This window comes from Cherax quadricarinatus, chromosome 14, assembly GCF_038502225.1.
Source record: "Cherax quadricarinatus isolate ZL_2023a chromosome 14, ASM3850222v1, whole genome shotgun sequence".
Taxonomy (NCBI): Eukaryota; Metazoa; Arthropoda; class Malacostraca; order Decapoda; family Parastacidae; genus Cherax; species Cherax quadricarinatus.
This window is the reverse complement of record NC_091305.1, coordinates 40903827-40922977: the sequence shown is the minus strand read 5'-3', so window position 1 is coordinate 40922977 and position 19151 is coordinate 40903827. Positions and strand designations below refer to the sequence as shown.

The window sequence follows — 19151 nt, the reverse complement described above, 5'->3', positions numbered from 1 at the left end:
GGCTCTCTGACCAGTATTTACACCTAAATAATGTATATTAGAGCTGATTTCCTCTATTCTGTTTATTTCAATATACAGGACACTACTGTATAAACGTTTAAAACAATATCAAAGACAGTTGACACAAATCCACTACCATTATGGTATGCTCCTCACTTAGTGACGAATTCATTTAACGACGTGGTCTTAGGAACAGAACTCCTTCGTTAAGTGAGGAGAGGCTGTAGTTGACTGGTTAGTTTCTTGTGCTCAATCGATAAAATGTAAGGCATACTTGTGAACTATCTAAGAATTTGGTCACCTGGAACAATGTAATTAGCCTAAAATAAGACTCAAAGTGGGCAAAATCGCTCATGCATAAATATTGCCAACACAGCAAAATTCACGATGGTGTAATTTCATATATTTTCCATCAAATTTCATACTTTTTGTTTTATTACCTTCTCTTATTTCATAAGAAAAAGTAACAAAATTCTGGACTCTGAAAGGGTTAAGTTCCCTGGTAATCTCCTTGTAACTTTCAAATCAGTGTTTGAAGTGAAAATTATATTTGTTGGAACATTCACATTCATGGCTCTGAAACACCCTTCTAGGGTATAAGTAATGGAGAAACCCTGTCTGAATGTAAAACCAAAGGTTTCACAGGTAGTGTCCAAGTGGCTAGGCACTATTTTTCCAAGATCTTGCAATGGGGTATGTTTTCCCATCGCATCACCATAAGGCGAGCAGAGTAAAGCCATAAATAGAATGCAGTCTCAGATGCTCAGACAAACTCAGACCCTGGTGCTTGCTCTATTCAATATTCAGACACTGATTACTCTACATGGGAAACTATATTTGGAATAATAATGTCAAACAAAATTTAAATAATGAATGTTTTCTACAGTCCCAATCTAGATCATTAACTGAGGGTTAACTAAACAAACTAATACTCTGACATACCAGTCACTCATCTATACACACATATGTCCAGAAGTCTGTCAAACTTTTACCTCCACTACACACACTATCTAAGTGGTTGCACTGCACACTTCATTATCCCTGCATACTGAACTTCTTTTCTACATTTTTTAAAACACCATCCACTTTCCAGCAAGACGGAGTGACCCAACAAAGGGAACACACTCACCATTGCTACTCTCTTGCCAGAAGTGAATGTGCATCACATTTCAAATTATCCTAAGAACCACATCAATCCTTCAGAGTGCAGGCATTATAAGTCCGACTTCTATAATGAACGAACAAATGCATACACACACATACACACAGTCTACATATTGCTTGAACTAGAAAGAAAATCAAGGGTTATCTGTTCTACAGGATTACTCATTTAGGTAGTGACCTTGGCAAGGAAAGGGAATGTGATGACAAACTTTCTAAGTGGATGGAAGGAGGTGGCAATAGCTGCACACTAGTTTATCCTATTGACCATCATATGTATTTAAAAAAATACTTTTTTTTTTTAAATTTTGACATGTGTACCTACCAACTTTCCATATGTGTTTATAAAAAAAGATAGACTACAAGAAATCAATGCATTTCATAGAAAAAAATTTGAGTGTTTTAATGAACACTGCAGTTAGTGAATATATAATTGTTAACTTAACAATACCAAATATAACCCCACCACACATGCATAAAATGAACATACCCAAAAAATCAATTATACACTAAAAATAATCAAGAAAAATGAATATGTCTAATCAGTGAACTTACAGAACCTTCAATGAAGAAATTTCCAATTACCACAAGCCTGATTTAAGGGGGCTGTGCCTTCATGCTGGTGAAGGGGCTCTTGATCCAAGGAATAAGCACTCCCCTCCTCTTCCTTGGATTAAACTTGATAATTGACAAAATTCACAAATTACCCTCGTAAGAGTCCACAAGTCACAGATGCCTTCCAGCCCATGAGTCTTGGTCACTAAGTCACTATTTTATTTATATATATATCATTTAGGAGCGCCAAACCCTCAGGCATTATACAGCGCCTTGGGGAATTGGAAGTAATCAAATTTGATCCAGAGAAGGATAGCTCCAATTCTCTGGATGAAGAGCCCTTCACTGGTGTTGAGGCATCTCCCTTGAAGAGTGCGTGAGTGTGATACACACACACTGGACACAGCGTCACCCACCATAATAATTATTATGCCTACGACTGATCTTCATATATTTTTACCACACCAATTTGAGCTCACCATACATGCAAAAGAAATGTCATGAACAAAAATTATGCATTTGATAAAAACAGGAAAAAATTAATTCTACAATATAGAGCTAAGATAATGTATAGTGTAATTATTAAATTACATTTAATCACCAATCTCTACCAAAGAAATGAAGCTATTGACACAAGCTTAAATGAAGTTAATATCATTTAATATAAATGACATTAATTTTGTGAGCTTCAGACTAATTTTCATGGAGATATTGCATAATCAAATAAAATAATACTCACGGCTAGTCTGGCAAAACAATATTTCTCATACAAGCCAAGTCTGTAACTTTGGCTCAGAAATTAGAATGGATGGAATATGTTGGTGTTTGGATGTGGATGTGTCAGTAGATGGATCCATGAAATACAGTATACGAAAGGTGCACAGAATGTTGAGTTGTCTGTGCAAAGAAATTTATCAAGAGATCAAGAGAAACATACCCAAGTATAGCAGTACTATTATTTTGATATGGGTGTGAGGCATGATCTTCAAATGTTGCAGAAAGGAGGAGGCTGCAAGCAGTGCAGATGCCATAGTTGAGATCAGTGTGCTGACTAATAGAAGAGAAAAAGGAATATAAATAAGAAACTGTGTGTTGGTATAAAAGTAGATTTCAGAGACTGGAAGAGGGGTTGGGATATTTGCTGTTTAGAGAGACATCTAAATTGTCCTATCTGTGTGCCTCTGGCAAGACAGTGATACTGAAAATGACGGTGAAAGTATATTTTTTTCGGTCACCTTGCCTCGGTGGGAGAGGCAGGTTGATTCTGATGGTGTATAAATCTCAGGTGGATGAAAGGTGTAAAGGTTGAAAGAAGAGTGTCAAGGCTGCATGTGGTAGAGGCTTGAGCATCCAGTATTGAGCATGTTAGACTGGAGTGAATTAGACAGATGGTTTATGGGATCTACTGTGTAGATGGAGTGTGAGCAGGTAACATCAGCAAATGAAATCAATAAAACAGGTAAGCTAAACTTAAATTCTTGAGTTGGAAAATACAGTGATTGCAATGTGAAGAATGGGTGGAAGAGATCTTGATGTTTTGCGCATCATTTGAATTATAATGTCCAGGCACTTCTGGGAATACAACTAGAGAATGAGTGATAGTGAGTGTATTTTCTGTGGGTCAGTGCCAAAAAAACATATATAGCTAGTGTGCTCGTTTATGCCAAACAAACAGAGCGTATGTTTATTTTTACAATAACTCCATAACTGCAAAAATCAGTTTGACCCTCAAAAAATAAATGTTTCTTTAATATTAAAAAATATTAAATTTTTAGTTTACTTTAGGTAAGTTGGGTAATATTAATCTACAGTATATCAATCTTATCAAGGCTAGGTTAGGTAGCTAAGTTTGATTTGGTGTAAAATTTGCATACCTTAGTTCATGTGAATATATCTATCAAGATACGAGGCAGAATTTATATATAAAAAAAAATGTTTTCAAGGCAGCTCGGCTTTATTGGATATTATAATCAACACTGGAAATATTTAAGGTTGGCAAAAGCTTTTCAGATCTCTGTGGACACATCAGTGGCAGAAACACTTCCAACAAAAGAAATTAGAGTAAGAGTATCCACTGAAGTGTAAACAAAATTCATAAACTAACAAAGAAGTCGGCACTGCCAGCTCTTTGTAATTTGAGCTGTCTATGCTCAGATTACAAAGATGGTCTTCTGTGAAGGATGTGAAAGCCATACTAATGTCTTGCTAATATATACTAATAAACAATGAGGGCACAATGTTTAATTTATCAATTAATGTTACCGAGACATTTCTAAAATTCCGGCACATACCTTGTAGTAGTTTTCTAACATCCTTGTGATATGTGCCAGTGCCAATCTCTCTGCTGCTTACTGAATTTGAATTCCACCTTAGTATAAGATTACAAGTTTATTTTCCACAGAGATACAATTGAATTACAGAGATTGATTAACAGAGATTGAGTTACACATGAAAAAGCCCATGATTATGCAATACATTTAGGGCAGACATGAGATTATACATAGCTTAAAACTTGACAGTACAGTTAATAATAAACAGTTCATGGACAAGCCTTTCTAAGAACATCTGTGTGAACTGTTACTGGCACTGATGAGGAAGCCACAAAGATCTGAAATCCTCCTGCTGACCTTTTCTCTTTTCCAATGCTGTAAAGTATCCAGTAATTACGAGACTTTGCAATTGCCTTTATGTATAAACTATAAATATGTACGTATATGTATATATATGCATGAATGTATATGTGTGTACTATGCAGATAACACTGTAAATACTTTTTTATTTTCTCTTTAACTGGGGAAAGTATAACTGACCTTTTTCATATTTTTCAGAGTTGCACATAATATTATCCATAATAGCATTGAGAACCTTGGTGGCATCCATCCTGAGTGAGAGTGTGCTAAGTGCACTCTGACTTTGCAAGTTTGCTGTGGCATGAAGCACATGCACCAAAGTTATTATGAGGCTCACTAGTGATGGGCCAGCTCTAACTATAGTAGATGGATTGAGCGCCAAGATTTCCTGAAAACACAAGAAGTGGCGATGCCATCCATCACTGTGGAAGATAGTATTAGCATATATAACAGCGGTGAGAACACCGGCACCTTCACTTCAACTTGCACATATCTCTGTACATCGTGCACATGAAAGGAACAACTGAAATATCTATCGAAGACATGAGGACATGAATTTACATTCTTATATGTGAGGCTGCTGCCATCTGCTCTTGTGAGATGTAAACACTGAGTTTATGATCCAATTCCTGAGGCAACCACCATCTGCTGTTGTGAGATGTTAACAAAACTGAAAGAATGGGTAAATATTTTAACAGAGGAACCACTCTTAAAGAAATGCCAGTTAAATAAAAAAATTATGACGTTACTAACATTATCTGAAGAAGCAACAAGTGTACTCAACTTCAAATTCAAGTTCAATATTCATAAAACATTATGCTCGTGTTGTATAAATAATTAATGGAAAGCGACAGTATGGAGGAAGTGATAGTATTTAGATATTTGGGATTCCAAAAATAGTACAATAAAATTAATATCAGTAATAATAATAATAATAATAATAATAATAATAATAATTTATTTCAATTCATTATGCCTAAATGATTCAATATACTGGAAGCCCATAATATGCAGAGCATTTCACATAAAAACTTAAAACTAGGACTAAAACTACTTAACACTAGAAGACTATACGTACAGTAGTTGAGGAGTTGTTATATACTTATAGATCTAATACAAGATTTTTATTTTAAACACATTGGCTGTCTCCCAATGAGGCACGGCAATCCAAAAAAGAAAAATCTATCACCATCATTCACTCTATCACTGTTTTGCTATAGGTGTGCTAATACTATAGTTCTGATGCCCCTCCAAACTGCAAATATCTCTGCCCCTCCTGCAGAGTGCAGGAATTGTACTTCCCACCTCTATGAATCAAGCCTGGCTAACTGGTTTCATTGAATCCCTTCACAAAATGTTGCCTTGCTTACACTCCAAGAGTTTGTCAAGTCTGAAAAAAAATTGACCTCCACTCACTTCAACCTAACATGCTGACACATGCCTGGTGGAAATCGAAGCCCCATGAACATAAAACCTCTTTTACCCCCTCCCTCCAACCTATCCTAGGACCATCCCTACCCAGCCTTCCCTCCACTACAGATTTATACAACTACACCCTCCAAGTCATCCTATTTTGCTTCATCCTCTCTAAATGTCCAAACCATCTCAACAACCCCTCCTCAGCCCACTGGATAATATTTTTATTAACCCTGCACCTTTTCAATATAAGGTATTAACAGCAAAAAAAAAAAAAAAATAAACTAAAGAAGCAATTTTTATAAGTAACTAAATTGGAAAAGGTTGAATGGTAGTTATGAAATAATAAAAGATTAATTAACAATTAGAGATTATTCAATAAAAATATTAAGTGACAGGTTAGAAACAACTGGACTACAGTATTTAGGCACACAACATTTGTTTTAACTTTAATTTAAATTCACCGTTGCAATTTTTTAGTTAGTCTGATAAGTTATTCCATATGTTTTGGCCCTTCAAACTGCAGAGAATTTCTGCATATGTTCAATCAAACAAGAGGGGTAACAGAGAGGTATTTGTTTCTAATGAGATACCTCTCTAGTTATTTCCAAATTTCCAAATTTCAGTAAAGTGTTCTAAAGATTTGGAGTGCATAGTAGTAGTGAATGTATGCATGGCATTTATATTTTGTAGGTTCATGGGCCTGAGTAAAGGCATAGTATGTTACCTATAATACCAGCCAACAAAATTTAACTTTTTATCCAGGTCAGAAACCAAATTAGTTGTTTTAAGCTAACTTAGATGAGCTGATCATGACTCCTGTGACCAATATGTTGACTATTTAACCCTTTGAGGATTAATGCCGTAGTTCTACGCCATGAGGTCAGCTCGCTCAGATGAGCTGTGAGCGGTAAATTTGGGCCTAGATATGAGAGAATGCATCTTTGTGGTAAGTGTGCACCATATAAAAAAAACTATCATGCAGTGAATGAGAAAAAAACTGCGACTGTGTTTTTGGATTAAAACAGAGACTTTGTGGTGTACGTATTTTCGTATGGTTTTTATGGTTGTATTCATGGTTTCTTGGTCTCATTTAATAGAATTGAAGATATATTACAGAAATAGAGATGATTTTAATTGATTTTAGTACTGAAAATAGCCTGAAATTGAGCTCAAAGTAGAGGAAATGTTCGATTTTTGCCGATGTTCAAGAGTAAACAAATCACGTCACGCATCCAATACATGTCAGCTGGTGGGTCTAATACACTTTCACAAATGCTCTGATATTATTTATACACTTATTACAGTACTGCATAACAGTAAATATTTTTTGGTGAATAAAAATACTTTTTGAATAAAAAATCAAAATGGAATTCATGTGCAAGACCTGGAAACGTAACTAATGAACACAGAAAATGTTATTTAGTGCCAGGAATGCCTGCATTGTTTATTTTGGACCCTATTTTGAAATTGGAATATTTTGAAATTTGTGTGAAATTGTGAAATTGGCCAAATTACCAATTTTTGATCACTTGATTAGGTAACTGAAATAGCTGATTGGGTAGTTTCTTGTGCTCAGTTGATAAAATAGAAGGGATACTAGTGAAATAACTAAGGATTTGACTGGAACGATGTAACTGGCCTAAAATAGGAATCAAAGTGGGCAAAATTGCTGATGCACAAATATCATTGATGCAGCAAAATTCTTGGACCGTAGACAAGTTTCAGATCAGGGGTCTGGACCCTGAACGGGTTAAGGTTGAAGAACCACATGACATGTTACCTAACAATCTGAGTTATTAAATTATGCAAAGATATTAAGTGTGGTGCATGCAATGACAAAAACTAATCTTTCTCAACAAATTCATTATACATCTACTGGATATGCAAAAAAAAATTGTATAGTCATACAAACATATTTACATCACAATTTTTAGGCTTTTTCACTAGAGTTGAGTACAGCCTCTCCTCACTTACCAACGTACTCGTTTACCGATGACTCAGACTTACGACGGGCTCTCTGACCAGTATGCATACCTAAATAATGTATATTAGAGCTGATTTCTTCTATTCTGTTTATTACAATATACTGTACACTACTGTATAAATGTTTAAAAATATATCAGAAATGTTATAAATGGTGCAAAGGTGACATTAAAATAATATCAAAGATGACTGACACATACCCACTATCATTACTGTATGCTCCTCACTTAGCGACGAATTCGTTTACCGACGTGGTCTTAGGAACAGAACTCCATCGTTAAGTGAGGAGAGGCTGTATTGCTCTCTGGCACCAGCATCCAGCAGTAGATGACCGTCAAACCGATCATCAGGTTACCCGATGTCCATTCTCCATAATGACTTAATGAAATCATCCCCTGTGAGATTCTATTTCACAGAAACTGTACACACTGAAGCAAAACTAAGTTCATATTTGAATTTAGTATACCATAATTAGTTAGAAACATGTTTTAAACAAATTGAAGCCATTGCTGACCAGTGTAATTAGAGTTTGTGACTATTGCGAGAACTGCCTTTGTTGGGTGATGACTGGCTTGAGGCGAGCTGCCAAACTAGATCCCAACATGTATTATGTATACATAGTTGATGAGGGAAAAGTAGTGAACATAACAGTAAATTTTCCTGAGAGCCCCTACTGTCTTAGATACTTATGTGTAAATTTGCTGGATATGAGCATTAAATTTCAGTTTGTTGTAAACAAGTAGACCAGAATTTCCTCATCTTTTTACTATAACAGAGTCATCAGTTCTAATGTCTAACTGAGAATATACCATATTTCATGGCTTACAAGACTTGTTTTAGTTTCAATGGCTCGGCGTTAGATGTAGCTGGGAGAGCTACAGCCCACCCCACACCCAAAACTTATAGCTCCCATCACTGACCTTCCGTTTATAGGACGCAGGGTAGTTTTTGGAGACATTTAATGAAAAACTGCGTCTAATAAGCTGTGAAATGCGGTAGTCTTTCCAGAATGTGCAAAATATTTTCTTTTTAATAGTAAGGGCATGTTTGCTGGTAATTATCCTGGTGATGATCATTTCTAGATCATCATTAGCTACAGTGCTTGCTAACAGGAGGGAGAGGAAGGGAAGAAAGGGCAAAAGTCTGGACCAAATATATTAAAAGTTGTGTCATCAGCAGAGTACAGGTTTCAGTTCTTGGGGGACATTAGGTAGGTCACTAATATTGATGAGGAAAAGAATGTCCAGAATGCTACCTTGGGAGGACACCCAAATTCATTGGTAGAGTACTAGATGAAGTGTTATTGCTGCACAATGTCTGTTACAGAGGTATGACTGAAAATGTGTAAGTGTGGCCTTTGAGTCTGTATTGATCAAGCCTGTGAACAAGAGAATTGTAGTCAACCATATCAAAACTTTTCTTGCAGCTCATTAACCCTTTCAGGGTCCGTCCCGTAGATCTACAGCTTTACGTTCAGGGTCCAAACCGTAGATCTATGCCATGAGCTCAGCTCAGTCTGATAAACTGTGAGTGGTAAATTTGGGCTTAGATATGAGAGAATACATCTATGTGGTATGTGTGCACCACATAAAACAAATCCTGCAACACACTGTGTATAATGAGAGAAAAAAAAACTGAGACCGTAATTTTCGATTAAAACATCGACTTTGCAGTGTTTTGTCATATGTTTTTGTAGTTGTATTTGCGATTTCTTGGTCTCATTTGATAGAATGGAAGACATATTACAGAAATAGAGATGATTTTGATTGGTTTTAGCACTGGAAATGGCTTGAAACTGAGCTCAAAGTAGTGGAAATGTTAAATTTTTGCCGATGTTCAGGAGTAAACAAATGGCCTCACACGTCTAATACACACCAGCTGGTGGGTCTATTATACATTCACAAATGTGGTGATGATATTTATACAATTATTACAATATTGCATAACAGTAAATTTTCTATTTTTTGGTGTGAATAAAAATTCATTATGTGAATAAAAAATCAAAATGGAATTTATTTGTAAAGCCTCAAAACATAACTAATGAACAGAGGAAATGTTAGTTTAGTGCCAGGAATACCTATATTGTTTATTCTGGACCCTATTTTGAAATTGGAATATTTTGAACTTAGTGTTAAATTGGCCAAATTACCAACTTCCAATCACTTTATTTTATAGTTGAAACAGTTGACTTGGCGATTTCTTGTGCTCAATCGATAGAATAGAAGTAATACTAGTGAAATAGCTAAGAATTTGGTTAACTGGAATAATGTAATTAGCCTAAAATGAGAGTCAAAGTTGGCAAAATCACTGACTCTTAAATATCACTGACACATCAAAATTCGCGAGAGCATAATTTTGTCAATTTTCTATCAAATTTCGTACTTTTTGTTTTATTACCTTCACAAAAAGATTCTCTACCATTTCATAAGAAAAAATAACATTTTTTTTTTTTTGAAAATTCTTGGACACTGGGGCACCACTTCAGATTTTGGCCTTGGACCCTGAAAGGATTAAAAAGTTCAATAGGATACTTATTCAAGTGCTGTCAATGCTGCATCATTTATAATTTCCAAATTGACAAGATGTATACAGTGCTTGGTTAAGTACATGTACGTGTACTTCTTGATTACTTCCTTAAAATTTTGGATACTTATGACAGGTTAGAATTAAATCTATTGGATCACCACCTTCGTGGATGGGTGTTCTCCTGAGTCTATTGAGGACAGACGGAAAGGTTTGCTCTTAACCCTTTGAGGATCTGTGCCGTAGATCTATGGCTATATGTTGAGGGTCCAAACCGTAGATCTACGCCATGAGCTCAGCTCACTCTGATAAGCTGTGAGCGGTAAATTTGAGCCTAGATATGAGAGAATACATCTATGTGGTATGTGTGCACCACATAAAACAAATCCTGCAGCACACAGGCATAATGAGAGAAAAAACTGAGACCGTAATTTTTTATTAAAACAGCGACTTTGCAGTGTTTTTTATAGCTGAGTTTGTGATTTCTTGGTCTCATTAAATAGAATGGAAGATATATTACAGAAATAGAGATGATTTTGATTGGTTTTAGTAATGGAAATGGGTTGAAACTGAGTTCAAAATAACAGAAATGTTAAATTTTTTCTGACGTTCAAGAGTAAACAAATGATCCCACACGTCTAATACACGCCAGATGGCGAGTCTAATATATGTTCACAAATGTGGTGATATTATTTATACAATTATTACAATATTGCATAACAGTAAATCTTCTATTTTATGGTTTGAATAAAAATTCATTATGTGAATAAAAAATAAAAATGGAATTAATTCGTAAAGCCTGAAAACGTAACTAATGAAGAGAGGAAATGTTAGTTTAGTTCCAAGAATGCCTGCATTATTTATTCTGGACCCTATTTTGAAATTAGAATATTTTGAACTTTGCATTAAATTGGCTAAATTACCAATTTCCGATCACTTATTTTGTAGTTAACCCTTTGACTGTTTCAGGTCCCTCTCTGAAACTGTCATTCTATGTCGCCAAATATTCAAAAAAAAAAAAAATTATTTTTTCTTATGAAAATGTTAAGATTATTTTTCTGAGTGTTTTAGTCCAAAAAAAAAATTTTTGCCATCGGTACTTACCGAGATATAGAGCCATGAAGTTTGCAGAAAATGAGCCGCGTATGGCAACAGCGGCGACTGCCGCTCACCCGGTAAACTTTAGTTTACTTGTAATTGAAGGTTTTTTGTTTTTTTCACTATTTTATTTTTTCACATAACTTATGTGGCCTATGAGACCAAAGTAGGGTGCAATGTATATATATACACTCGTTGTATACAACACAACAAGCACACAAACATAATTATCAATATATTGTTTACAAAACTTGTTTACAAAAACAAACAAACAATTCTTCTTCTTCTTCCTCTTCCTCTTCCTCTTCCTCCTCTTCCTCTTCCTCCTCCTCTTCCTCCTCCTCTTCCTCCTCCTCTTCCTCCTCCTCTTCCTCCTCCTCTTCCTCCTCTTCCTCCTCCTCTTCCTCCTCCTCTTCCTCCTCTTCCTCCTCCTCTTCCTCCTCCTCTTCCTCCTCCTCTTCCTCCTCCTCTTCCTCTTCTTCTTCTTCCTCCTCCTCTTCTTCTTCCTCCTCTTCTTCTTCTTCCTCCTCTTCTTCTTCTTCCTCCTCCTCCTCCTCCTTGTGTGCGAGTGTGTGGCTTATAATTGTTTTGAGTCAGGAGTCGGCAGCTGTCAAAGTGACATATTGTGTCATTAGTCACTACCCTACCGCCTGTCAAAACAATGGGGTCGGATGCTGCTTCCCCTCCTCCATTCTATCTAATTATCTTTCTCCCTCATTTTATATCTTTCAATCTGTCTCTCTTTCTATCTGTCTGCCTATCTCTGTCTCACAGGTACACATAAATACAAGTATACATAGTGTAAATTACCTAGGATAACCCAAGAAATCCAGACAAAGTGCTATACTCTGCTTGAAGATGTGAGTAAACGTGATGACACAGTCTTGTGGCTCTCTCTGAGACAGAGAGCTAGATGGACAGACAGGGAGCTTGACAGACAGACAAATAGACAGACAGAAATGTTTGTGTACCAGCAAAAACAAAGGGAGGGCAATGGTCATGTAATATTACCCTCCTTTACCCTCATCAAAGTCAGCTCTTATCAGATGTTATCTCCCCTTATCTTGTCACTGTCATGGGGTGGACTTTTTTTTTTCTTGCTTCAAGGGAACAATATTATTACATCTTCTTCTTCCTCCTCCTCCTCCTCCTCCTCCTCTTCTCCTCCTCCTCCTCCTCCTCCTCCTCCTCCTCCTCCTCCTCCTGTTCCTTCCCTCCTCCTCCTCCTCCTCCTCCTCTTCCTCCCCTCCTCCCCCTCCTCCTCCTCCATTGCTTTTGGTCTCAAACTCCTCCAAATCATGAAATTGATCTTCACTGACACTTCCATCTGTGTTAGAGCATCACTTGGGAAGAGAAGAGTCCCAGATTTGCTGGGGAATCACATATTTCTTACCCCTAGACATGCTGAAAAATGACAACTGAAATGGCATTCCCACAATGCACCACTGGCTCCCCGATTTTTTTTATATGGTGCACACTGACCATGGAGACCCATTCTCTCACATGTGGGCCTACCAGCTTTCTCCTGCTTGATTTGAAGCTGCTAGAATTTATGCGTATAAATACGTCAGAAACATTGGCTCGTAAGACGTATTTATACGTCGGAAACAGTCAAAGGGTTAAAACAGTTGACTTGGCGATTTCTTGTGCTCAATCGATAGAAGTAATACTAGTGAAATAGCTAAGAATTTGGTCGACTGGAGTAACATAATTGGCCTAAAATGGGAGTCAAAGTCAGCAAAATCGCCGATGCATAAATATTGCTGACACATAAAAATTCGCAAGAGCATAATTTCGTCAATTTTCCATCAAATTTCGTACTTTTTGTTTTATTACCTTCAAAAAAAGATTCTCTACCGTTTCATAAGAAAAAATAACAAAATTATTTTTTTAAAATTCTTGGACACTGGTGCACACTTTGAAATTTGGCCTTTGGACCCTGAAAGGGTTGAAGAGATTTGTTGAAAAATACTGCTCTTGTGCAAGAATCAAGAAATGGTGAAAATACAAATTGTACACAGGAAATTTCATTTTAATGTAATATCATAAATATATAACCAGTATTAAAGATGACTCCAAACAGCACAGTGCCAACAATAGTGAAGAAAACATGCTATAGAATAAACTTTAATTGAAACAGTGCTTCATTCTGCGTAAGCTGTTCCAATAAAAGCTTTTTCTACAATATGTGCCTTTTCTTCACAGTAGAGACACATAATGACACAGAGGCATAATGACCCTGTATACATGAAAAGTTATTATGAATTTTTTTTTGTGTATGTTATAGTATCTGGTCTCCTGCTGTATCAAAGTTATTTCCTTTGTTCTGCCATTTATAACCCTTCTGAATAGCTTAGGCCCTTTTTCTTCTATAGACTCTTGTAAGATTTCTGAAAAAAACAAAAACAAAAAAAAAATGAACAACTTACCTTAGTACCTATTGAGTTACCAGTTTTAGTACCTCTCAGCCACTGTCCAGCTCATATGGTCCCATTCCATTTTCTACTGGTATGTACACACCATGAAGCTGAGGGGGTCTGACCCTGTGACAATGACAACTTCATCTAAAGGAATTACCTCCCTCAGGATCCCAAATTTTGTACAGTTTTGACTAAAAACAATATTGTGCAACTGAAAAGAATAGACAATTAGGTTTGTAGTAGGTCTACAAGTATCTCCAGAAAAGAGGCAGTAATGAAGACAAGCCTTTTGTGATGAAATTACTTAAGTCATTACACACACACACCAAACAAACTAAGTATCCTTCAGAGAAAAGAATATTTGAAAGATGGCCATGTCCTCTTAACTGACTGAACAACTAGCAGTCGGCCAGTTACAGGACAGCCCTGATTATACGGCAGGTTAGGTTCCAGGCTACTGCCATAGAGAAAATTGGCATAAAGTGAAGTGCTTTTCTCACTTTTAAATAGATATAAAGGCCTGACAACATGCTTACACTATCATATATTAACCCTTTCACTGTTGAGACCCCTGCTCACAAACTTGCTCTCAGTGTTAAAAAAATAAAAAAAAAAACATCCTATGAAATGATAGAGAATCTTTTCCCGATGGTAATGACACCAAAAGTATAAAATTTGATGGAAAACTTAAGGAATTACGCTCTCGTGAAGTTAACGGTCTCGGCGATATACTGTATACGCATCTTCAATTTTGCCCACTTTGAGTACTATTTTCGGCCAATTCCATTGTTCCAGTCGACCAAACTTGTAGCTATTTCACTAGAACTCCATTTCTTCTATCGACTGAGTACAAGAAACCACCCATTTACCAATTTCAACTACCCAATAAAGTGGTCAGAAACTGGCAATTTGACCAATTTCACACAAATTTCAAAAGATGCCAATTTCAAAATAGGGTCCAGAAAAAGCAATGCAGACATTCTGGCACTAAAATAACATTTTCTCTGTTCATTAGTCATGTCTCCAGGCCCCTCTTATATTACTCTTGCTTTCCATTTTGAATTTTTATTCACACAAAAAATATAAGATTTACTATTATGCAGACTACTGTATTATTGTAGTAATTGTATAAATAATGTCAACCCATTCGTGACTACATATTAGACTGGCCAGTTGGACACGTATTGGACGGTGACATTATTTGTTTACTCTTGAACATCTGCAAAAATCGAACATTTCGCTACTTTGAGCTCAATTTCGAGGTACTTTTCATAGTGAAACCAATCAAATCACCTCTATTTCTGTAATATATCTTCCATTCTATCAAATGAGACCAAGAAAATGAGAATACAACCACCATAAATACCATACGAAAATACACCTCAAATTTGGCATTTTAAACCAAAAACACAGTTTTTTTTTTCTCATGCTGCAGGATTTTTTTTAATACTAAATACACTGACCATGCAGACCCATTCTCTCACATGTAGGTCTACCAGGTTTCTCCCGCTAGATTTGAAACCGCTAGAATTTTGGCATAATACTAAGGCACCAACAGTGACTTGTAAGCCATAGCACTGCGGCACCAACAGTGTAAGGGTTAAGTGTGTAATAGAGCTAGGCCTAAAAAAAAAAAAAAAAAAAAAAAAAAAAAAAAAAAAAAAAAAAAAAAAAGATATGAAAGTACACACATTTCTTACCTTCAAATATTTTTTTTCCTTATCCATAGTGAGTGGTGAATTTGAAACTTTGGAAAATTGTCAAAATAAAGACACACACAGCACACAAATTCTGTAAACAGACAATCACTGACAACACACCCTGGCACATGGCAACTGCTATGTAGGCTCCTGCATTAATGTGAAGATGATTTGCATATACAGTGCACCCCCGGTACACAAATAACCCGCACATAAAAGAGAGAAGCTTACGACGACGTTTCGGTCCGACTTGGACCATTGACAAAGTCACCCCCGGTTTTCGTAATTAATCCGTCCCAGAGAGAGTGACTAAACCTGAATATGACGAATTCCGAATTAATTTTCCCCATAAGAAATAATGGAAATCCAATTAATTCTTTTCAGACACCCAAAAGTATTAAAAAAATGTTTTCTACATGAAATATACATTTACCTACACAGAAAACAATGATACATGAAGAATAAAACAACAAGAAGATGACATTTACCTTTATTGAAGACATGGTGATGTATGGAAGACGGGAGGAGGGGAGAGAGAATGGAGGAGTTTATAATTGTTTGGAAGGGAAATCCCCTTCCATAAAGACTTCAGGTACCAAGTCCTTATCCTGGGTTACTTCCCTTCTTTGTTTTTTAATGCCGCTAGGACCAGCTTGAGTCACTGGACCCCTGTCGCTCAGAAAAGTGCTCCAGAGAGGTCTGTTTCTGGTGTATGTTTATTTATTTATTTATTTATTTCCAATTTGAGCACACATACAGAGGTACAAAAAATACAGATAAGAGCAGCATGCCAAAGTCACTTATACCATGCATAGCATTACGGGCTGGCTTAAAATTAACTTAAGATTAACTAAGCAATGATGAAATCAGTGATAAAACATTAATGTAAACAGATTACTATAAAGCACAAGTGAGTATTACAAAGACAGGTCATATGGTTGCATTCAGTCATATGAAGGATTCTGTTAGGTAGTGTATTTAAAAAATAATAAAGTTAGATTCGGTTTTAGGTTTAACATTTATGTGATATAATTGTGAGAAACATTTAAGATATACAATTTATAAGGTTCAGTTATTCAGTATTTATTTGGTTTTGAGTGAGTAAGTGATCTTTGAGAAGAGACTTGAATTTATAAACAGGTAGTGTTTCTTTTATATTGTTATTGTTTATATTGTTTTATATGTTAGGAATTGTGTTGGAAGACAGGACAAGATAGACCTTTAATATGACACTAATACCAGCTCCATAAGTTATTTATCCAGCACAATTCATGTAATATGACATAATAAACAATATTAATAACACAGAAACATGATACATATTCTAGAATGAATAAAATATGGCATTAAGAATGTCACGAGTGGTGGTGTGTTGTTTGCTGCTGGGTGTATAAGGAGCACTGAAAGATAAGCCTTACATAGTGGTGAAGGCAGCAGTAGAGGCGGCGGTGTTAGTCAGTAGCCCTATATACCTCCAACAACAATGGAGGAGTCAGTTTCGTGCTGTCCCTTTTCTATCGATTAATCGCTTAACTTACTTGCTACACCGTTAATGCTACACTTTATCGCTGGCTGACACTATAGCCTTTATTGGCGCCTGCTGCTTTAGAATAGTACATACTACAGAATCACTGAAAAAGGCACATTCTCCCCTCTCTCTCTCAGCCCTTTACTAAAGGGCTGGCTGGCACTAGGAACTATCTTTGGGCCCATGGTGGCTTATTTAGCAGTCGCAAGCACTAAAAAGAACAGAATAATACAAAATATATCGTATGAAGGCGTGGGATCGTCCTCACTGGCTGTACATGGAGAGTCGGGGCCGCTCAGGCCGCATGGACACATTCTGGACAAATGACTTATACCGAGTTCAGCAACAATCACTGAGCCAATATTGTGATGAAAAAACGTTACTTGCAGTGGACCCTTGGTTATCGGCTGTAATCCGTTCCAGAAGCTCGGCCTAAAACCGAAATGGCCGAAAACCAAAATAATATTTTCCATAAGAATAAATGTAATTACAATTAATCTGTTCCAGACAAAAATATTCACCAAAAAATATTTTTTTAACAATTAAATCAGTATTACATACCTTTATTGAAGACTAATGCTGGCATCTGGAATGCCTGCTACACTTACTGCATGCCTGCTACACTCTTGGAATGCCTGCTACACTTCCTACATACCTGTTACACTTCCTGCATGCCTGCTACACTTCCTGCATGTCTGCTACACTTGCAGTATGCCTGCTACACTCCCTGCATGCCTGTTACACTCCTTGCATGCCTGTTACACTTCCTGCATGCCTGTTACACTTCCTGCATGCATGCTAAACTTCTTGCATGTCTGCTACACTCCCTGCATACCTGCTACACTCCCTGTATGCCTGTTACACTCCTTGCATACCTGCTACACTCCCTGCATGCCTGCTACACTTCATGCTTAAATTCCATGGTGTTTCTCACTTTCTTTACCACAGGAACTTTACTAGGAACTTCTTTTGAAGCCATGGCTGGTTACTTATTTCACAGTTGCACTGCAAAAAACCCACAAAAAAAATGGAAAACAAGCGAAACGTTTGGATGTATGAGCAGAAGCTTCCTCACGCACCAAAAGACACAGCAAACTGACGTGCAAGTGGCCTCAGCCGGCAGACGGACACGTCCGAAAAAGCCAATCACCAAAATAAAGGCCGATCACTGGGAGCTGAAAAACCGGCTGATCACCGAGTTGGCCAATAACAGGAATGGCCGATAACCGAGGGTCCACTGTATTCCGAACATTACATATTCCAATGACGACATAATCCGGGAGTCCACTGTAATGTAAGGTGTATTGTGGGGATAATGTTTTAGGCGGACATGTAACAGGCGGTCAGATAATGGTCAGATGAAAACGAATTAAACGGCCAGTTGGATACGTAATAGATCTCCAACTTCACGCGAGTACTGACACTAGTGACACTAAACAAATTACAGTGGTACCTCGGGAAACAAACTTAATTTGTTCCAGAAGGCTGTTCAAGTGCCGATACCGAACAAATTTGTTCCCATGAGGAATAACGTAAATTAGATTAATCCATTTCAGACCCCCAAAAATACACTTGCAAAAGCACTTACATAAATACACTTACATAATTGTTCAAGTTTTGAGATGTTCGTATCCCGAGGTACCACTGTATCTTCACATTAATGTAGTAGCCTGCATAACAACAACACACCCAGGTTCACGGCAACACACCCAGGTTCACGGCAACACACCCAGGTTCACGGCAACACATCCAGGCTCACGGCAACACAACCAGTCAGTCCCAGTTGATCGTCTAAATCAGGGACAGCCAATCTATAGTGCATGCACCAAAAGTAGTGCATTGCACCCCAGTAGTAATAATAAAAGAGCAAGCCTACTCATTCAAAAAGTATTAATCAATATCCAATTTGTAGAAAAATTATAAATTCATGAATTGCTAGGAAGTTCCTTGTTCTGTTAACATCACCCATGCAAAACAATCATGATTAAGAGTTCCCTAAATCTCTTCTTGGACTGCCATTATTATTCACACATTCCCTAAGTGCAATGCAGAAAATCTGCTGCTTGGAGATTAGGTGGTCTGGAGTTACTAAGAGTATTATCCAGAGGGCTGAAGAGGGGTTGTTGAGGTGGTT

At 36.9% G+C, this 19151-nt stretch overlaps 1 protein-coding gene across 2 annotated transcripts in view; it reads right to left on the bottom strand.

Moving 5' to 3' along the window:
• The window catches only part of LOC128698468 (uncharacterized), a 113894-nt gene that overhangs the window by 30357 nt on the left and 64386 nt on the right, over positions 1-19151 (bottom strand). For both annotated transcript variants that reach the window (XM_070084973.1, XM_070084974.1), the window contains exon 6: positions 4527-4734. In XM_070084973.1, the coding sequence (XP_069941074.1) occupies positions 4527-4734 (208 nt within the window). The remainder of the gene's footprint in view (positions 1-4526; positions 4735-19151) is intronic.